The following is a 22,860-nucleotide window of genomic DNA, read 5'->3' as shown; positions in this document are numbered from 1 at the left end:
TTAGATATCCAGACCGCATCATTGAAAGACAGTTTAAAGGCGGTCTGTCCAGAGATTTCCATGACAATGCTTTTTTGTACAGGGGCGGAGTATGTAACTGTAGCCAGAGGGGTTTATGGAGAGACCAACAGCTGTGTGGCGCACACAACATTTACTAGACCAAAAACCGAAAAGTTGTCACCAACTCGAGCGGCAGACTGACACTGCGCGAAAATATTCGAATTTCGTGTTTATACGAATTAACTATTTCAAGAATCTTATCCTTAGATATTTTAAAATTGTGGAACTAGCTATTCTTGGGTCGAAATTTATCTATGTAAAAATATTTTTTTTTTATTCTTGTAAATTTTTTTTTTGTGTGCAAGGGGGACGGGATGTGGGTGGTACAGCGTGTGCTTGGTACACAAAACATAAATCGACTTCCGCTCAGTACGTACTCCCCGTAGCACCCATTGCTCCCCCGGAAATACACATTAATGCAGGCCTGCGTTGGAGTTCGTGCGGTTGCAAACGGAGCGGAGCTTTGCCAGACTCAGACTCCCTTATATTATGTAGTAGCCCCTTTCGGCCCCCTTGGGCAGAAAACTACCCCCGAAAGAACGAACGACAGAAGGACACAGACTGTAGCTGTAGCTGTAGCTGCTCCCCCCTCCTGATTACCTGATTCTGCCTCCATCTCCTTGTACTTATGCTTTCAATATCAAATGCGCATTGTTTGCATTAACAAGTCCCCGGAGGCTTTTGGCTTTGGCTAACGCAACACCCCCGAAAAACAAGCGAAATGCAAATATTTACACCACCTCCCACGCGTTTCGATGCTCAGCCAATGCACTGGCAGAAAAAATGGGGTATCTTAGGAGGGGTATCCAGACAAAGCCTCGAAAATATAATACAATATTAACCGCAACATAACGTTAAGTTAAATTATTTCAATCAGATAATAATGTTATCTTAAAAGCAATTTAACTCAACGACACTGGCCGAAAAATGGGATATCTTAGGAGGGGTATCCAGACAAAGCCTTGAAAATATGATACAATATTAACCAGAACATAACCTTCAGTTAAATGATTTCAATCAGATAATAATTTTATAAAATCAGTTATAGTTTTCCGACAAATTCTCCCAGTGTATAATACACACTCACTCCTCCTAGTCAGATCATGGGTTTATCTCTCTGAGCTACCGTTGCCAGGCTTCGGTTGGCTTTATGCGCCTTTCCCCGAGGAAAGAACAGACCCCAAACCTCTAGTAAACCCGTAATGCAAACCCCGGAAGAGCAGAAACACCGAACAAAGCGGGGCCAACCACTGTGACAAATTGAATTCTTGTTACTTTGTTTGCGCCGAGATTAAATTCATGTACAAACACGTGGATGTTAACTGGCTAACAGGACGACGACGGGCTAGAACGGCATTAGCCACCCTTGCTTCACCTTTTACCCCCCTTTTAAATGGCCGACACGGCAACCCTTCGGTTTTTTGGGGGACAAACCGTTAAAGGGCTCATTACTTATGCTTCAATTAGTCGTCGCAGGGCTTAAAAATGTGTTAGCTCATTAGAACTATTATGACCTCTGAAATCGACTGCCCCGCACTGCTGGGCAGCATAGGGTTATCGGTGCCTGGTAGATCGTTAAGAACGTTTGAACCATTTTTTGTACCGGCTTACAGAGCCAATTATGCCCACAATGAGCCGTTGTGTAGAGCCCTGCATTTTTATAATAAGTTGCCATCTCACATGCGGTTGGATCCATGCTCCCCCAGAGATTTAATCAAGAAAAACTTGTATAATTATTTTGCCTCACTTAGTATTTAATTTAGTATTAGTTAGTAGCCAGTTAAGGTTTTTTTACTGTTGGCGAATAAAGAAATAAATATTATTACGAGCGGCCTTTGTTGGGTGTCCAGAAAGTGGGTGGAAAGTGAAAAACTGTGAACATTACGCAACCTTATAGGGGTGGCATAATATAACTTCCCCAGATGATCAATGGATTGGTTATCAATCAAACCTAAGGAACCTCAGAATGATAGAACATAATCAAAAATACTATCTTATCACTCGGAGAACAATTAGAAGACGATATTATTCTCCATTTGTGAACCTTTTAAAGTTTAAACCCACTTTAAAACACAATTAAACTATGTTATTTAAATTGGTTCTCTGATATTATTAAGCAAATATCAAAATAATAATAATACAAAGAAAAGGATTATGTATTATTATTTTAAGAATAAGAATAAATATATGTCATATATAGAAAACAAATTTCTATTAAGAGTGGGTATGTACACCTCCTGTTAGCTATCCTCGTATGGTTATTCAAACCCATCACCAGTCAAGGTCAGAGGTAAAAATGCCACCCACTCGCTTGCAAAGTCAGGACAAGCTGTCGCCCCAGGAAAAAGGGTTTGCCAACCCCTTAATTTAGCCCCCTATCGCATTAATTATGCATTAAAAGGAGGAAGTATAAACATGAGAACACTTTGGAATGCCTCAACGCGGCCAATTAGGAGGAATTTCCAAAGGAGTTGGGTGTTTTTTTGTGCGGAGCACATGGCACATGGCACAGTGTTGGAAAGTGCCGAAAAGCGCCGGAAAGTCGGCAACGAAGGAAGGAAAACCAAGCAAAACAAACAACAAAAACAACTAAAACCGCTCTCAAACTGTATTTGGGATAACTGGCGCTAGAACTGTAAATTCTGGGGGTTGCAAAGCTTGAGAGAGAGAAACCGAAAGAGAGAGCGAGACTTGGTAAGAGAAAACAACCCCAAAGAAACAACAACACGGGCGAACTAAAAAAAACGCAAAACCTGAATGGAACACAGAGAACAAAAAAAAAGAAACAGCGTAACAAAGGGGCAGAGCGTAAAAGTTGTGCAAAAGAAGACTTGTAGCTGCGCGGATCTGTCGAAATTTGTGGGTTTTTGTTTTATTTTCTGGCCTCCTAAAAATAGTGCCCAATTTGCAACGAAATAACCAAGGTGGGCTGATAAATAGGTAAAGTTATCCCCATGATAAAAAGCGGTGAAGTCATCGCTTGTTCAACGAAATAACGGTACAAAACGCGCGCCCAATGCGCCTCACACACACACACACACATGAGTACATAACCGTAAAAAGTGACCTGAGAGTGTAAAATGCAGTGAATTAAAGGCCAATACAAAATAAGAATCATAGAAATCTCGTTATTTCCGATTCTGTGTGTGTGTGATTTTTTTAATGGCGATGACAGGACAAATTGATAAACGTCGTCGATTATAGGACATTATTTGCAATGCATTGTACAACACGAACATCAGAGAGTTTGCGCACAGAGAGGGCGAAATAACTTTCTTCGCCGCACTCTCTCCCTCTCTCTCTCTCGATGACAGCTGACTGGCGAAGAAGAAGAAGAGAAAGCAAGGAAAAGCGAAATGGGAAAGAAGAAGCAGCAGCAGCCCAAAAGGACAGACAAAATACAATTACAATAAGAGCAGGAAGTTAAGTTAACCAAGCTCACAGTTTAACAATAAATAAATACGAAAGAACAACGAAGAAAGGCCACAAAACAAACAAGGATTAAAACACAACAACACACACATATCAAAATTAAGCCAAGCAACAACAACAAAACGTCCATTTACAAAACAGCAACAACAAGAAGAAAAGGGGAGGAGAACGAGAGCAAGAACATCGAAGAAAAGAAGAAAAAGAAAGTAAGGAATTGTTACAGTGAAAGAAATCAGGAAATCGGAAAGTCATTAAATACATCGAGAGCTACAACAACAACAGTTAAAATGCCGCTACAAGACAGTTAACCCAGTGAGAAATCGAAGAGCAAGAAGAAAAAGCAGAAGGCGGTATCAAGGATATAAGAAAATTCCTTAGGAAAACTCACTTGCAGGTGACCCCACAAAATGCTGGGAAAGCGTCCTGCAGGAAAGCGTCGTCGTCGCTGTTGCGTCTGCTTTCCTCAGAAACAAAGGAAATATCAACAACAACGACTGCAATAACAAGAAAAATACGAAAAACTAACGGTAGCAGCATCAGTTACTCGAGGAGGAGGAGGAGGAGGGTAAGGGTTAGGGTAAAGCCAACATAGCGGTTAAAGTGCGAGTGAGAGAGGACGACCGAAACAACGAAACAACGGAACTGGTAGAATAGCTATAGTCCCCTAGCAAAACGAAAACGAAACTCATCGAACAACGAACCAAATCCTTTTTTATGAATGGATAACTATAGGAAGAAGGTAAGATTACAATGTAATTACTATATATGTAAAAAAGAGAATACAACAAGTACGAACCAATCCTAAATCCCTTTAAATCTGAATATCTTTCATTACAACATTACCTTAGAAGAAGGTCTTTCTAGTGTCAGAATAAGGGGAGGGAAACCCTCGGATAAATTATGACATTTTAAACACATTAAAGATACTTTGCATCCACCTCCGTTAAATCTCTTGCACCGCCCACCTGTCCAACCTAACAAATTTGCTATAATTAGAAATCAGGGATGGGGAAATGCTAATTTATGTGCATATACCTCACATGAGGCCTTTCAAAATCGGGTAAATATATCCCATTAGATGGGATACCTCTCCCACCCACACTGCTTCACTGGTTTAATCAAAACGTTTCGCATTTGAACTCTTAACCTTTCGTTCTGCTGAAAAGTGCCAATCGCGAAGTGGGTCAGCCTGTTGATTGAATTTCTTTCTTTAGAGTCACTTATCACTGGATAACCCAACCCGTCCGTCCGTCGTCATCTCTTTGATTGTTCGTTTGCATGATGAATGATGCCCATTTCTATTTCCATTTCAACTCGTGGACTGCAGAAGCTGCAGTTTCAATTAACGTGCCTGCCATCCGTGAGATACATTCGCATCCACGAGGATGATGCAGCAAGAGAGTAGTTGATTGATTGCCTCGAGACGCCAGGAGATGGGGTTGTGGCTCTCGTTTTGGGTACTGAATTCTGGATCTGGCCATTCATCTCTGGATAAACATTGATTACATGCCAGATCCCCAGATGCTGCGATAGACGGGTGCACTTACTCCGCCGGATTGCAAGTGGGCCACATTGTTAATTACATTCGCCAATAATGACAGACATCTAACCTCAACTTAACCCACAGCTGCATTACCCTGCATTTTTGATTGGCTACTTCAGAGTTGCTTAGTCAAAAGATTAATGGGTATTCAAAGACATATTTATAAAAGAATATATTTTTTGTCTAGAATTTGAATCCTTATTTTCCACCCTAAAATATCAGTTTTTTTTGCCGAAACAAAGGAAATAATAGCCCAAATATGGAATGTCATACCTTGTTGAAATCGTAGCTTAATCCTGAATCGATTTGCGTTCAAATCTGGACATTGTAATTTTTTGCCATTTTTTGCAAAAAATCATGATGGTATAAAAAATGCGAAAATTTGTGAAAAAATTAATTTTTCCAAAAGTGATGGGGATCGTTAGTTTAGGTCGTTAGCTATTCAAAACGACCGAAAAACCATAAAAAAAGTATTTTTTCGTCGAAAATTCCACTCCATATTTTTTAATAGCCCAAATATGGAATGTCATTCCTTGTTGAACTCGTAGTTTAATTCTGAATCGATTTGCGTTCAAATCTGGACTTTGTATTTTTTTGCAAATAATTACACATAAAAAATGCGAAAATTGGTGAAAAATTTAATCTGTTTCAAAATCGGTTTTCGTCCAAATAACCATCTAGAGTATTTACCAAGTCGAATAGAACACAGCACCTCCCCCTTTTGTATTTCGAATGGGGCACTTCGATTATAGAAGATGTAAAGCGTTGGCGGACCTCTTCTGCCCCCCCTGCGCCCGGTTTCTCTTGCTATTTAGTTGTTGAACATTGTTTCAGTTGAATTAATGATGCATGCATCCGTCATCGGAGTGCAGGCTAGCCGACGATTGCCACTTTCGCTCGAAGCCGAAGCCTCCGCACTTCGCCCACACTCCATACTCCACACTCATATAGCTATGGTGCTAGATATAGCTGGTGCCTTTCCTGATCCAATGCCCAGCCAACGTTGCCCTGTTGATGTGCATTTGAAAAATGTAATGCCTCGAGTCGGCTCTCCCTCTTATACTATCCGTTTTTTCCTCCGTACCCAGTAATGGCATATATGGAGTATATTGTAGCCACATACATTATGGCAGTTGAAATAAGGGAATATAACTTTTACTTTCAAAGATGCAATTAATTAAGTATACATAATGTTTGTAGTAATTAAATGAAAAACTAAATTTCTAGTTATAAATTCCTCGACTTTACTAGATCGCCGGGTCGCATACTCCTTTTATGGCTGGGATTTCCCTGGTACAATTTTCCTCTCCTGGTTTAAGTGGTTTCAGCGGCTGCTTTCTTTATTTTAAACTCATCAGCAAGTCGACGACATCATTTGGCGGACTGTGCAGCTACTTCTTCTGCTTCTTCTTGTGCCGCCGATGGAGTCGCCACGCCACGCACGAGTCAAAAGACATGAGTCGAGGGGCCGCATAAATATTTATAAAAATAGCGCGGAGAAGTCGCGACTTCGCCGCCGACGACTCGGGGCTGTGAATGATGTGATAGATATCCGCAAGATGCTTTTGTATCCATCGCTCGTCACACGGTTGCATTGGGTCATCAAACTCACGGGAGGAGGTGTTACGAAATCGGAAATCAGGGAATCGGGTTAGATTTTTTGGGGAAGGGGGGTCACTAAATATTTAAAGAATCTTTATAATGGAAACTCCCCTTATTTAACCCTTAAAGTGACAATTGTTTTGTTGAAATCTGCCTTTATTTTTATAGTGATTTCTATTTAGAAAATGTTCTGATCAGTGGCGAATCAAGAATTTGGTTGTGGGGGTGTTTTCAGAAAAAATTTTATGGTTGCGTACTTTTTGAATACCAAATTTCTGATTAGACTTATCTAAATTCAATGCGTCAACTTGGGGAGACATCTTGAAGAAAAGAACCCAAACCTCTCATCTGGTATTTTGGAACCCAACTGCGCCACTTGGAGAGCGAAAGTCTGGAAGTGGAAAGCAAAGTATCTCCTTCGGTTGGCCGCCATCCAGTCTGGAGGTTCTACATATATAGCTAGTTGTTGGTTGTTTGGGTTGTCTGCTGATGGATGGCAGTGCCACTGACTCATCGGTCTCCCCTTTTGTGTGTGATTGCCGTTATAGCCGGCCTTTAATCAGGCAAATTGTTAACACCAACCGCAAACAATCAGCCAAAGAGCCAAAGCAACATGTTACATTTATTATGTGCAAAGAAAAAAAAGAAGAAAAGTAACAAAACATATTTGGGCAATGGAAAAGTTGCGGAACGGAGATAAATTGCCTGGCGCCGCTGCTGCTGCTGCTATTCAACTTCAAACATATACACATAATCTGACAAGTAACGAGCACCTGCCCCCAGATGCAAGGATTCCCCTTTGAGATGGACGCCACATGACACGCACTTTCACCCGACTGACATCCGTCTCTCCAGCTGGATCGCTATTTTCTCGTTATTTCTGTTTTTTTTCGGGGAGTCATTGACATGGTGAGTCACCTAAAGGGGGTAGGGAACATCGGTTGACAAAAGGATATTTTCTACTTCGAAGTTTTTAGATGAAACAAATAGCTTTCAATATCAGAGAGAAATCTAATAAATTCTTGAAAGCATTGGAATAATAGCTTTCGAATTCGGAAATAAAACATATTTATAGCTTAAAAATTATTTACAGCAAAGAATTTAGTGGGGTTTTGAAAGTATTCAGATACTTTTGAGATGAAAATATTTTGTTGCATACATTTAGGCACCTGTTTAGGAGATTTCAAGTCCCCAGGAGTTTTTTAATAATCCCTTTTCTAGAGCTACTATCCTAGATAAAGGAAATCCTGGTAATTTCATGACAAAACTCTTTGAACAATAATTTATATTAATTGCCATTTATTGGTGTTCATTGATATCCATTTGCTTTTGATTTAATTACTGCAAAAGGCACAAAACACTTAATGCAAACCCATTGGGCACCCCCTGGCATCCGAGGGATAAGGGATATGGAATATGGGATTTAAGATATGTGGGCTATGCAAAGAGTGTAAGGAACTGCCCTCGTTCGCTGCCACCCCAAAAATAAAACACGCACGCTTCGCTGGAACTTCCCTCGGCGAATTTCCCTCTGCCAGCAGCAGCAGCAGCAGAATTTCCCCCAAGCATTTCCCGCAGTCTTTCCACTTCACTCGAGTTCAGTTTCGGTTTCAGTTCTTGTTGGCAGCTCGAGTCGTTCACTTCGCTGTTCGTTCGGCAACCGATTAGTTAACAAACTGCGCCGGTTAACTTGATTGGAATTCTTTAAATTGTTTTTTTACTGTGCCACTTACTCAAAGGTTTTTGCAAATATTTCTGTAGTGACTGAAGTGTGTGTTCCAAAGAAACCCAGTCGAAAGTACCAAGAACAGGAACAGAAATTGAAAAGAAAACCAACCCTTCGCCGGGCTTTAGTTATCGCTCGCGATCGTCCGAAACCCCGAAACCGGTTTCCCCTCCTGCAAATCCAACCGACTTTGCCCCTTTTTGTTCTCGAGGGCTCTAGCCCTATGCCGAAATCAACCCCGAACCCCTAAACCTAAACCGAAACCGAAACTTAACCCCTGTGCGCGGCACTGTCATGGCAATGAACCTTTGCCCGATCTTATAAGAATCGGTAAAATCGAGTGGACTGCTAAAATCCCAGTGAAAATGGCGAAAATTGAAATAGCGAAATCAGCGAAAAAGGGCCGGCGCACAGAATGTCCTCGATGTATGTATCTAATAAATAATTACCTGAAATTGTTACAATACAATCGAAAAAGGCAAATTTATTGGAATATGAATTAGGATAGTATATTGCCCAATGAAATCTAAACTTCTTCTGGTATTCCAAATAAATTCATTATTCTAACAATACAAAACTCTTTCTATTCCAAGAATATAATAGATCTCTTATAACATTTTGTATTCACACTTTAAGCACTTGAAAAAATAATAAATAATAACAAACATCGATATTATCGAGTCGGTATTGTCAATATATCGAAATTATCGATACTTTTTAAAGACTATTATTATTATTTGTATAGAGTATCCCCCAAGATCTCAGGTCTCCTCCCACCCCACAATCAATCACTAATCTCCAATGCGAATAATGAACTGGGAACACGCTAGTGAACAATACACTCACTCGTCTTCTCGATGATAAATATCTGCCACCATAGAGTTTCCGCCGTCTCCCCCTTCATTGAGTTTTCTTTTCCCCCTGCAGTTTTCCACCGCCGCCGCCGAATGTCTTTGACTGCTTTTTTACGTGTTGGGGCCCCAGCTGTGAGCAGTCGTCGCGAATGCTTCATAAAAATCTAATATTTATGAGTTGGAGGCAAAGTGAGAGAACGCGCAGAAAAGTTGTCCCGAGACCCGAGAAGAACAATTTAATTTCAAAAACAAAAAAAATAGGGAAAAGGGGATAGGTGGAAAATGTTTTTAATTGCTTACAAGTTTTGCTCTGGCTCTCGAGAAGAAGACTTTGTTGTCTCTGCTCTCAGCTGCTTCACGCTTAATTGGTTCGACGATGGAGCAGAGAAAAGGTCACGTTAACGAGCTTTGATCGAAGAGCAAAGTTTTCCGCAGCCTTCAATGTGATATTATGCAGGACAGGACAGGATAGGACACGACAGGACAGGACAGGAGCGACAGAGATAGCGATAGAAAAAGAGACAAACACTGTCTCACCCATTCCACTGGCACTTACACTTGAATGCACTTTTTGTCATTGGCCGTGCAAAGTTTTTTCCTTCACACAGAGTGGAGTAACAAAACCTTTTCTCTAAATTAAAAAATTTAACAGGGAATGGGTGCAAACGACGCGAAACGACACTCTAAATACCCTCAAAGGATCAGGAAGACAAAGGATTTCTAATAAGTCAAGAAGTGCTAGATCAGATTGAATTAGGACTTCACATCTTAACTTTATAAAGTTTATATCATAATCAGAAGTACCATCATTACCATTAGCATTTTCTAGGGTATCAATGCGACAACAAAGTGCATTCGCATTCGGAGTTTGAGATTTGTGGGGTTTCCATAATTAAAAGCAACTCTCTTTTCGTTTTTGTGCCTGTGTCCCTCTGGCAATCGGTTGTTCAGTTGTTTAATGAATCGAGTGGCCCAGAATGGATGGAATGGAAATGGAAACCCTGGAAACCCACCCACCCACTCGTCTCGATCGGAATGGGAACTGTGAACTGTGAAAAGTGGGAGCTGCGCTTAGTCAGTAGCCAGTGAAGCGGAAAAAGCATAATTTACACCCCCAAAAAAAGATGAAATACCACTAATGCCAGACCCATTTCTTGCTCTGTGTCACAAACAGTTGGCGTTGATGTTCCCCTCGAAGACTCTGACTGGGATTTAATACCATTTTCTGGGTTGGGTTGGGTTGGGTTCTTGGGCAAAGGCAAAGCAAAATGAGGAAAGTTATTGAGCAGCTCTGAAAAAATATCGCGGCGCATTTCCATTATTTTCATTCAGCACCAGACATGGCCACTACTCCTGCTTCTCATCTCATCTGTAGAACCTTCAGCGAAGGCTCCTCCATTGGACATTGTTTGCCTTTTCGCATTTCTCGAGTGCAGCCCTTGACAATGTGGCAGCCCAGTCGAGCTGAAGCCGAAGAAACGAAGAGAGAGAATGCAGCTGTGAAGCTGGAAAATCTCAAGATCTTTGGGGGCGGGAAGTTTGCCAGTTGGTAGGTTGGTAGCCGTAGCCTTAGCGACAAGTTAAAGTGCCAGTGGCAGACGACATCTGGTGGGGGGTTTTTGGGTGGGCAACTTCAAAAGTGCTGCCCAAGTACCATTAAAGAACGAAACATTATAACCTTTTAGCAACGGGTTTTTCGCCATCGTTTTAAAGAGCTGGAAAAATATTCAATCTTAAATGCCCACCGACTGATGCATTATCCATAAACACCGGTCTATTACCAAGTTCCCCTCCGCAAAGGAAAGAAAAGTGAGGGAAAGAGGGGCTTCAAACTTTTATCAGAAACGCGAAACTTTTGTTTTAGTTTATTGTCTGGCAGATGGCGTGGCAAACTTTGCTTGCTTCTTTCTCACAAAACTGATTAAGTTAAGCCGCTTTGGAAAAAAAAAGGAAAGAGAAAAAAGTGGCTTAGCAGGCAAATTCTGCGAGAATACATCAAACGGTGTCTGCATTATAAATCAGTTTCAGAGGTGAGTTAAGGGAAACCCCATCAATCCCCCCACCAACAATCAGGACTAAATTGACCTCATATATAACTGAGATAATGCATAAATAATGCTCGCTTAGAATAAATTACCTCAGCTGCGGGTACGATTTCGTCCTTAAGAGCAACTTTTTCGCTTAAAGGACGCCCCGATGTATGCAACACTTTAATTTTCGGGGCGAGGGAAGTAAGAGTGGCTCTTTTAATTAAAAAGCACCACAGACATCATCATTCGCGAAGCATTTTCTGTTTACTTGCAGGTAATCATAGGAATAATTGGGTATATGCAGGACTAGCATTTCATGTTGGCCCAGAAATAATTGTAAAATATTAGAAAATATATATCTTATAATTTAATCATAATTTATGCGCTTAGTACGCATCTTTGAATACTTTCCGAATTTCAGTTTTTTGCGTTAGATTTCTATGTCCAACAGTTTTGAATATCTGTTCAACTTACCTTTTTTTAGGGACACCATTTTATAGTAGTAAGCATACAATATCTTTGATCCCCAGACAATGGTTCTCAAAGAGATCCTAGATCAATGGGTATCTCCAGGTCGAATCACGTACTTAGTTGCTTTCTAATTTCTGTTGCATGACGGAGCAGTTAAGGGAGGTGCTGCTGGATGGGGGAAACATCGTAGCTGGCGGTTGGTTTTTGAGAGGAGCGTAAACGGAGCGCCACCAAAAGGATGCCCAGCTCGATGAAGTTGCCATGTAACCACGTTCACGGGATAATGTGAAACATGCACATTTTCAATTTCAAAGCTGCCAAAACATGCAGCAAATATTGACATTGACTGTAATGGAAAAATCATTCACAGCAGAGACTCCCCTCACCCCTTTTTTTTGCCAGAGGAATCTTAGGGGAGAAAAAAGGGTGAGCGAGCGGCAGTTTCCCAACGACAATGGAGAATTCCCGAGGAGCATTGTTCTCCAGTGAAGAGATTAACTATTTCCAGGGATTAGCTGAAGGATCAAAGAAACCAAAGGAGGTCGGGTAGGTTATTGAAACAGAATATTTGATGTGAAGTAGGGGAAATGGGAAATATACTCCTCACCAAAGGAATGTTGATTAAACAACATTCTTTATACAAATAAGTAATAACATTAAAACATCTTAGCAGGTGTAGACAGATCCAAAAAGTGTATATCCCCTTGATCTTTTTTTCGCTTCACCTTGGATGCCGCGTTTTTTCTCCGCATAGCTTCAAAAAACTTGAAATCAATTTGTCCTTTTCGAGGTTTCCCTTCCTCTTTCTCAAAATTTCGCTCTGTCTGGGCATTCTGAGCATTCCATGGACCAAAGACGATGACTGGAAATAAAGATATGCGTGAGCACTGCAGCTAACGATATCCCTTATACATATAATATCAGGGGAGTGGGATTCTGGGAATGGGGAATACCAGATAGCAGATAAGTGCCAGGTCCCCCAGACTATAGGACGACTGAAGACGAAGAGTGTACTGATAAAAATAAATCGTAGAAAATCTAAAGAATTAATTTTATTGAGCTTATGTTATTTTAAAGATTTTGAACTCTGATTTTTATGTATAAATATTTTAACTTAAATATTTTAAAATTAAATCAAGCATGTTAATATATTATTATTTTAATAATATTTTTCCCATTTCTTTCGGTGTAAGAAGTAGAGGGAGATGGCGCGTGCCAAGGAAGGGCGATGGAAGATGGATATTTTCCTTCTTTTTTTCGGTTTTCCGGGGAACGAGGGGCAGCAACAATGTTTTATGGAGTGTTTTCTTGAGTGGTTCTGCCGTATTCCTCCCGTTTTCCATACCCTCGTGCCTCTCAAGCGGCTGCCGCTTTGTTGACTATAAATAACAATGGAATCATGACTCCAAATTAAACGTCACAGGAGGAAAAGGAAAGAGAGCAGGGGGTGGAGGCTGTTTGCCTCCAAGAAGTCAAAGAAACACAAGAAACGCAAATAAAATATACCTATATTTTTCTGAATTTCATCTCGTGTGTGTGTGTATTTTGTGTGCAATATGCGACGCTTGATATGAGTGGCAGAAAGAAGAAAAAACACAAGAGGGGGATGCAGGGCCGTAGAGGAAGTGGCCAAAAGGGGGGTGGACTCTGTTTGAGTTGCGGCACATTGTGAAGTATATTAACAAATTGCCCGGGAAACAGCAAATTTGTTCACCGGGAAGAGATGAGAAAATATTATGGATGTGGGTGTGTATATAGAGTGGAGTTTCTATATATTCATAGTAAAGTCATTATTTCTTCATTAACGCAAGATGTCTTCATTATAAACAGATTAATCATCTATCACGGGGGGCTACACTATTGGGTTTGCAGAGGCCACCCACTGGGAGAACAAAACCCTTTTAGATGGCATAAAGTGAGTCACCAAGTGGCAACTCCATCCCCTTTCCTCCCCTTTTTGGTCTGGTCATAATGGTTAGTCATCTGCTGACTACCAGAGGAAAACCCCTGAAAATACCACTTCGATCCCCACCCAACAACCCCACTTAATTGCGTCTGCTCATTTAGTCATAAAAACAGTATGCATGCTTGGCCAGAGAAGTGGAGAACATAACCTATAATATATATATGGTATATATATAAGATAGCGCTGCAATCTGTGTGGCAAAGGGAAAGGGCCATAACTTCCCTTCAGCCCTCCAAATTGAATTCAAATTTTATTCAAATGCGCGCGCTTATTCATTCATCTTTTTATCGTCTTCAGCTTTTGGAATTTATTTTATTGAGCGCATTTTTCTGGCAGCCCCCACAATTCGCCCCTTTTTGTCGCTCCATCTTGAAGTTTTCTCTCTGGTCGGCATAATCCGATTGTGCGTTGGGGCAAATTATTGTCGGGGATTTCTCTACTTTTCCTTTATATTATTTCTTTAGAAGCGGACTTACGGCAATATGTGCGATTTATGTTAAGTGGCAGACGACATTGCACTATTTGTTAGGGGCTGTGCAATAAAAATGTCATTTTGCCATATAATCGAATGCTTTTTCTACGCTTTTTGTTGCTTAAAATGTGAAGGAGACCAGCGAAGAGAAACCCATTTTAAATACCTCTTAAAGTTTCAAAGTTAGAATTCTTATAAGGAAAAAGCTACTGGCTCCATCTAGCGGTCATTTCATTTTTTGCTCATAACTTTTTAATGGATTATACGATTTTAAAATTTTCTTCCACATTTTGATAAGTATCAATAAAACGATTTTATGATAAATACTTTTCAATCCTTTCTAAATGCACTTAAATTCTGAATTAAATTTTAACAAAACTATTGTTAGGTATAATAGGCAATGAAAGGGTTAACATGAAGTGCTAAATCATTTCCCCATCTATGACGGTGCTCCACAATTTCCCCCACCCATTACAGATCGCAAATCCAATAACGAAAATTGCCAGGATTTAGCTGTCTGGCTGACGGGACTTAGGAGATACCCATGGATATGGGATGGGGATTCCAAAGCAGCTGTGTCTGCGAATCTAGAAAACGCATTTAGATAAAGTCAACTTACTGTCTCAGGCCCCCTTTCTCTTTTCCTCTTCTTTCCTCCTAACCGATTCCGATTTGTTCTTTGTTTGTTTTCCGAAAGGGGCTCAAAGTTTCACACGCCTAAATGCAGGCAATTCATTTGATTCATGTTATGGCGAGAAATCGAGAAAGAAACCGGAGGAGAAGCAGAGAAGCAGCCAGTGCACAAGTTTTGCTCGTCTGAACTTTGCTGTTCGGGCCATTAAATAAGCCATTGCCTCAAGTTTTTTTTTTTAGCGGTTTAGGCGCGCAGCCTGATTTTATGGCTCAAGTTACTCGAAAGTTGCTCTCGCTGCCTTGTGATTTTCCTCGGACTTCCCTCGGATTTTCCTCAGATTTCAGCGCTTTAGCAAGTGTCTGTGATCTTGAACCCAAGGGGCTCCTAGGGGAAATAGTTCGCCCTCTGAATTTTTTTATTCCACTTTTTTCGCAAACTCCTTTTTCTGCAACTTTGCATGTCCCTAACTCTTGTCTATTGTACTCCGCGCGTATCTTTTGGCCCGTATCTCCCTGGTGCACATGGCATATCCCATTACCAGTAAGCGGGGTCCCTGTGCCTCTGGATTCCAGCTGATGGCATGACAGGCATAAACTTTGGCATTTTATATGCGTCACCAGGAAAATTGGGGTTGGAGGAGCCACAGGGCTTTGGCCCTTTTTGAGGCTGCTTATTTTCGCCGGTTTATCTATTTTTAACAGCCAGGACCTCGATTCATTCACCTACCTTGGGCTGAAAACCACACCCCCTGCTATAACCACACTTCAACACCTCTTGTAACATTAAACAATAGACCCATTTTTGGTTCTCCATCCCGGCTGACAACTAATAATGCAGTAGGGAGTTTGGCATTACTCTTTGAAAGGCAGGAAAAATCCCATTTCCTTGATAGAAATCCGCCCGCTTCGATTGCTCCTCAACTGAGGACACCCAACTTCTTAACCCCGTGACCCCATGCCACCCTGCCACCCCACAAACCCCACTAAACCTCCAGGCCCACCCTTGTTCAACTTCCGGCTTTGTTTAGTTGTCAGTTCGGTTTCCTGGCGTGCCAAATGAAGTTATTTCTTTCCTGTCTCCTTGTCCTCTCGGTTTCCTCTTGTTCTCCGTGGCAGTTGCATTACTTGCAAATTGTTGTGTAACCATAAAAATACTTATTTCCTGGGGCGATGGCATGTGGCAAGCTCATTCGGCCACTGCCGCTGCCATTTTGCAGTTTTTCAGTTTTTCCTTGGCATTGCAGTTGCAGTCGGGTGTTAAATGGTCGCCTCTTAATTACACCAGTTCCTGCCAGGTCTTGAAACCACTAAACGTCTCTGGCTTTGGAAAACCCCTGGCTCTAATGATTTTAAATGTATACTATACATTGTATAGGACTTCTGTGATGTGTAATACAATTAATTTATTTTCAATGTTCTACTATTCTTGCCTTAGACTACCTAAAGCTCTTAATAAAATATAAATAGAACCCCGAATTCTTCGGGAATACACTTTTAACATATTTTACAAGAACTACGAATTATAAGACGTGGTCCAAATGATTTGAATCATCTGGAAATGATTAAAATAATCTTTGAATGATTTAAATCATCTTGGAATGATTTGAATCGTCTTGAAATGATTTGAATACTCTTGGAATGATATAAATTATCTTGGAATGTCATATCTTTCATATTTCTAAGTGAAATTGATTATAATCGAGAAATGATCCTTAAATGTATAAGTATGTGATATAACTTGGTAACTTCGGCTATTAAAGGACCTCTTAAAGTGGCCTTCTTTGTGAATCTCGTGTCTTGGTGCCTAGGGCAACTTAGGAAACCCCTTTCTCCTTCAGAACTCCCCCTCCTTCTGTCTATCTACATGACTACCAGCAATCCTACCAGCTAATCCCTTTTGGGGAGGGTCATGTGTAACCATTAGACCCTGCCCTGAACTTTGTCGTGGCTTAGTGTGAATTTAATTTAATTTGGAAAAGTTTTCGCTGTGAAAAGTTTGCAACTTGACTAACCTTTCCCTTTCCCCCAATCTGTTTTCTAGGTGCGTGCCATGGAGCAGCGGCTGAGTGAGTGGCCCAAGCCACCGCCCCAGCATCCGCATCCGCACCAGCCAGTGCCAGCCAGTCATCCGCAGGAGCAGCAGCAGCAGCAGCAGGCCAGAAGCAATTGTTCGCCGAGCCATCAGGTCGGAGGAGGAGCCACGGCAGCAGGATCAACAGTATCAGGTGCACCACCGCCCACCCAGGAGGCGGAGAAGACCATCACTTCGCTGGAGATCCAGGTGGAGGAACAGAGACAGCTGCGACTCCACGACGCACGACAAATCGAGGCCAAGGCGGCCAAGATCAAGGAGTGGGTGAACAACAAGCTACGCGATCTCGAGGAGCAGAACCAGTTGCTGCGCGAACAGAACGTCAAGTGCAACCAGCAGTTGGAGCTGCTCAAGAATCACATAGCCAATCAATCGCAGCGCCACAGTATCGTGGGTCCGGTGCGCAATAGCCTCAGCCTAGACGTTCAGGACTTTGCCGGTTCGGGGTCCAATCCCGAGCATCGCAGGCGAAGCGAGAGTCTCGATCCGCAGGATCCCATTATTGGCCGACCGCTGACCAGCTCGTATCCGCATCACCAGCACAGGCGAAACCTCTCGATGGAGCCGCAGGAATTGGAACGAAATCTGGTGGCCGCTGTCGATGGCCTAACCCTTGCCCCGCTGTCCAGCATCTCCAGCAAAGCTCCCGGATCAGCTGCCAGGCCAGATAGCTCCGATACGGATACGGCCCATGATTATGCGGAGATTTACACGCCATCCTGCGAAAAGCTACCCGCCTGGATGAAGAACAATCCGGCATTGATGGCCAGTGGCGGGAATTCCAGCACCACCACCACAACCACCAGTGAACTGGGCGTGCCACGGCCTCCGACGCCGCCGCTGCATCGCTTTCCCAGCTGGGAGGCCAAGATCTACCAGGTGGCCAACGATGGACTGGCGGGAGCTGGCGGAGGGACGGCGGAGAGTGCGGCCATTCAGGAGCCAGATATTCAAGAGGGAACGGGCACGGGAACGAATCTCTCCAATGGCCGACGACATGGTCACAGTCATGGATCTGGAACGGGAACGGTAACGGCGGGAACTGGGGATGGGCACGGTACCCTGGGCAGTACACCGGGAACGCCGCTGCCACCGTCGAGGCAACAACAAACCGCCAGCGGCGGCTTCTGTGATATATCCGTGCCCGTCTACGCAACGGTCAAGGGTCGAGCCTCGCAGATCCGCTCGATGCCATTTACGGGCGATTCGAGCGATGACTCCAGTGATGGCGAGGACCATGCGGTGATGCTCACCCATCATTCACACAACTCGTCGAGCACCGAGAACACGGAGACCTCGACATCGGGCAGCGCTTCGAGTCCCTCGAAGAGCCTGAAGACCTCCTCTAGCCTAAGTCCGGCCAAGCGAAGTGGTTCGGAGAGTCCCAAGAACGCGAAGGCGCGTGGTATGTATAGTTATTTAATTGTCCCTTGTCCTCAGTAAACCTCTGTGATGAACGACTAGCGTAGCGTAGCCCCCGTCGAACTAACTTTATACACTCTATACACCAACTAACACAAATGGTTAAAACTCGATACCTCTAAGATCCTAGTTCCTAGCTCCCAGTTACTAAATCCCACTGCCCCTCGTTGGGCGCCAAAAAGTTTCCATCTTAGTAATAATAACTAGTCCCGCAATACCTCATCCCCATTAGAGTTCGTCTGCTCCCCTCCTTACCCTTCCTCTCCTCTTAGATGTCCCAAAAAAAGTACCAAAATGATGAAAGAAACTAACAACTTGCGATTCTAACCACTTTTGCCCATCAATCAACCATCGCCGACCGAATAACCAAATAACCGCCATTAACCTCTGACCCATCCGCCGCAGTCCACCTCCAACCACGCACCACATCCACCAGCCACACCAACCAACAGCATCTCCAACCGCAATCGTTCCATACGCATACGCACCACCAACACCACACACTGCCCCACCAATACCAAGTCCAGAATCATAACCACCAGTTGGGGGCCTACACGCTGGCGCCTTCGAGTGGGCAGATAACGCTGCCGCGTCCCCATGGCCACGCCCTCCAAACTCCAACCGCCTCCAAAGCCCCCTCACCCCTCCAGCAGCACATGCGTGGCACAGTAATTTCAGATCTCTCCTTTGAATCAGGCCTCTCGGACGACTACGCCCTGCCCCCCGACGCCGTGTCGGAGTCCACGTGCATGGACGCCTCGATGCCGTCGCTGTTGATGCGACAGTCCTACGTGGATTCGCCCAGCAAAAAGATTGAGTCGCTGGAGAAGGTAAGAAGTCATCCCTAAAGAGTCTTCCCTTCATTTCACGCTTCTCCTTTTTTTCAGATGGGTCACCTGGCCAAGCTGGGTGGCAAGCTGAAGACTTGGCGCAAGCGTTGGTTCGTTCTAAAGAACGGATCCCTCAACTACTGGAAGAGCCAGCACGATGTGCAGCGGAAGCCCCAGGGGCAGATCCAACTGGACGAGGCCTGTCGCATCAATCGGGCGGAGGGAGCCTCCACCTTCGAGATAGACACGGGCAAGAAGGTCTACTACCTCACGGCGGACTCGCATGCCACCATGGACGATTGGATCCGGGTGCTGCAGAATGTGCAGCGAAGGAATGCCACCAAGCTGCTGCTGAGTCGCGATGACCAGAAGCCGACGGTGCAGGGTTGGGTGACCAAGGTGAAGAACGGCCATCCCAAGAAGTGCTGGTGTGTGCTGTTGGGCAAGATGTTCCTCTACTTCAAGGCTCCTGTTGAGACGGTAAGAAAGGAATCATGAATCGAATCACGAATTGAATTTTGAATCGAATCACGAATCGAATCATAAATCGAATCACAATCGAATCACGAAATAAATCACAAATCAAATCACGAATCGTTCTAATTAATATATTTTATCCCGTGATCCCTAGAATCCCCTGGGCCAGATTAATATGCGCGATGCCCGAGTCGAGGAGGTGGAACACGTTTCTGACTCGGACTCCGAGGAGCGAGAGGATGCCGCCCAGGATCAGGCCCGACTCACGGTGGCCATCTATCCGGCGCACCAGGGACCAACCTACCTGATCCTGTCCGGGAAGCCAGAGCGGGATAATTGGCTCTATCACCTAACTGTCGTTTCGGGCGGCGGCCCAAGTGCTGGCACCCAGTATGAACAGCTCGTACAGAAGCTCATGGAAACGGATGGCGATCCTAGTGAGTGCTTGCCTTACCCTAGAAGTCAATAATAGATTTAATTCTTGTTTTAATTGCCAATTTGCAGACTGCGTCCTGTGGCGCCATCCCATTCTGCTGCACACCAAAGACACCATCACCGCGCCGCTCTCATCAATGCACACGGAAACCATGCAGCCGGAGGCCATTAAGCTCTTCAAGGTGAGTGGATGGAGTGGCTAGCAAGGAAACCTTTGAGATCTATAGCATATATTCCTTACAGAGCATTCAGCTGTTCATGTCGGTGGCGGTCAACCAGCCGGGCATCGATTACCACGTGGTGCTCGCCCAGAACGCCCTGCAACATGCTCTGGATATGCCCGAGCTGCAGACGGAGATGATCTGCATACTGATCAAGCAGACCTCCCGCCACATGGGCCAGAAGCTCAGTGTCGGCGTCCAGGTAAACAAGAAGCTGGGCAAGCAAACGCGCGTAAGTTTTTCAGTTGCAAAGCTTCTTATGTCCCCCGAAAAGAAAACCAAATCTCCTTCCTCCCTGAAACCTGCATCCCCCTGGAAATGTTTAGTTGAATGTCCTCGTTTTGTGTTTATGGTGTAGAAACTCCCCCTCAAAATCCCCACTAACCACTTGCAAATAGAAAGCCCAAGAGAGAATGAGAGTCTCGAAGAGATGGTGGGAAACTGTGCCGACGGTACAGTCATCACCCATCACCCAAGTCCCCAAATAGGTATACTTTTGTTTGCGATCATTGCCAGCCTAAAAGAGCTTTGCTTCAAGGAACAAGCTTACGAACGCTTTATACGAAATATCATAACTAAGCCTACTCAATATAATATCAAACAAATATACCAAACACTATCGACTAACCGTATCATCTATTGTAAATATGCATGAGAACCTTACTTAATTATCAACTTGATCTACATAATTGTTTGTTATTTTCAAATACTTTTTTCGTTTTGAGTTTTGTTTTCAGTAGCAAACAGACAACAAATTTCCCCCATAACTGTCAGAAATGTTTCTGTATGTATATAAAATATATAGCTTTCAGTACGTTACTGTGTAACTCTACATACTTATCATCAAATGCGAAAGACAACCAAAAACAGCTCATTGTATAAAGTATTTGCTGTAAATTTTACAAAAAACCAAAAGAAGATTACATGAACCACTGAAGAACCAGCAAACCAAATCACCTAACCACTGATCAGACATTACACTAAACTACGCAACAGCCGCATATCCAAATATATCGATTACATTTGCCATTGTTGGCAAACCGAGCTCTAATTTGTTTGCATTTTGTTTCTAGAGTTTCTAGAGTATCCATGGTTTTCCTGCTTCCATAATAACAATATCCTTATAATTCGCTTTGAATGTGCTCTTTGTCTTTTATATCGTTATCTTGTTATCCTTCGCATTTCGCTTTTTAAACGATACGAACATAGTGAATCGTATAGCGTTACACAACACTGCCAACAGAAAACAACATAAACCACAAAACAAAACAAAACAGATGAAAATCACACCGCTAATTAATGATGAGTGAAAAATTGATCCGAATATGTGTTCTCTGGCTTCTTCTTTTCCCCATCTTTTGTTGCCTTTCGTTTCGCGTGTAACGTAACGTAACCGTACCGAAACCGAAATGTTTTCCAACACTGTACGAACATGAACGGACATGAACGACCCCGAAATTTACAGCAACTACTGTTGTGCGCCACCCAAAGCCTATTCACCTGTGATACCCAACAGGCGGGCCACGCCCAAGCCAACGGCAGTTCGCCCACCTCCATACAGGTATGCGGGGAAATTTATGGTCTCTCTAACTACTTATGTAACAATGCCACACAATGTCAACCTCTCTGAACTGAACGTGTAACATTCTTTGTTGTGCGAGTACAGTTTCGTTCGATTTTCGTAGTCACGTAGTTACAACTTTCCTAACCTCACTTCTACTAACTCGTAACTCTTAACACTAACTCTAATCCCCCCCACCGAAATCGAATCCTATCCGAACTGATCTCTGACTAATTACGATCTGTATAGGCTCCTGCTGCCACGCCCATAATCGACTGCAAAAGCAACCCGCCCGCCTACAGCTTCGTCCAGGGCTGGCAGCTCCTGGCCCTGGCCGTATCCCTCTTTGTTCCGCGCTCGAGTCGCCTGCTGTGGTACCTCAAGCTCCACTTGTCCCGGAATGCGGATACAAAGACAGAGACGGGCAAGTACGCCGCCTACTGTGAGCGCGCGCTGGAGAGGACGCTTAAGAACGGGGGCCGCGAGACGAAACCGTCGCGGATGGAGGTTCTATCGATTCTCCTGAAGAATCCCTACCACCACTCTCTGCCGCATGCGATTCCCGTGCACATGATGAACACCACCTACCAGGTAAGATATAATTGCTATTCTATTTTTATACTCTTGCAGAGGGTCAGAAGTTTGAAACGCAGTGAAGGAGATGTTTCCGACCCCATAACGTATATATATTCTTGATCAGCATCACTAGACGAGTCGATCTAGCCATGTCCGTCTGTCCGTTTGTCTGTCCGTCCGTCTGTCCGTCCGTTTCTACGCAAAAACTCGGTCTAAAACTTTCCCAAAAGTCTTCTTTCTTTTGCAGGTAGTATATATGTCGGAACGAGCTGGATCAGACAACTATATCATATAGCACCCATAGGAATAATCGGGAAAAAAAATTTAAAAAAAATATATCTTGGGTGTTTTTTGAAAATACAATTTTTTATTCAATTCTAAATTTTGAATAAAATTTTTTCAAAATCGGACCACCATATCATATAGCTGCCATAGGAACGTTCGTAAATTAATGAGA

At 43.2% G+C, this 22,860-nt stretch overlaps 1 protein-coding gene across 13 annotated transcripts in view; it reads left to right on the top strand.

Moving 5' to 3' along the window:
- LOC108063827 (uncharacterized protein CG43867) overlaps positions 1-22,860 on the top strand; it is a 103,710-nt gene that overhangs the window by 77,819 nt on the left and 3,031 nt on the right. For 3 of the 13 annotated variants that reach the window (XM_070218661.1, XM_017151045.3, XM_017151051.3), the window contains 8 exons: positions 16,831-18,286; positions 18,709-19,133; positions 19,191-19,613; positions 19,765-20,047; positions 20,115-20,227; positions 20,289-20,498; positions 21,732-21,827; positions 22,077-22,418. In XM_070218661.1, the coding sequence (XP_070074762.1) occupies positions 16,831-18,286; positions 18,709-19,133; positions 19,191-19,613; positions 19,765-20,047; positions 20,115-20,227; positions 20,289-20,498; positions 21,732-21,827; positions 22,077-22,418 (3,348 nt within the window). Of the gene's footprint in view, positions 1-4,057; positions 4,232-8,265; positions 8,790-16,830; positions 18,287-18,708; positions 19,134-19,190; positions 19,614-19,764; positions 20,048-20,114; positions 20,228-20,288; positions 20,499-21,731; positions 21,828-22,076; positions 22,419-22,860 lie in introns of those variants that run through there. The other 10 variants (XM_017151053.3, XM_017151055.3, XM_017151057.3 and 7 more) reach the window with 9 other exon arrangements.

Source organism: Drosophila takahashii, chromosome X (assembly GCF_030179915.1).
Source record: "Drosophila takahashii strain IR98-3 E-12201 chromosome X, DtakHiC1v2, whole genome shotgun sequence".
Taxonomy (NCBI): domain Eukaryota; kingdom Metazoa; phylum Arthropoda; class Insecta; order Diptera; family Drosophilidae; genus Drosophila; species Drosophila takahashii.
This window is presented reverse-complemented; position numbering and strand designations above follow the sequence as displayed.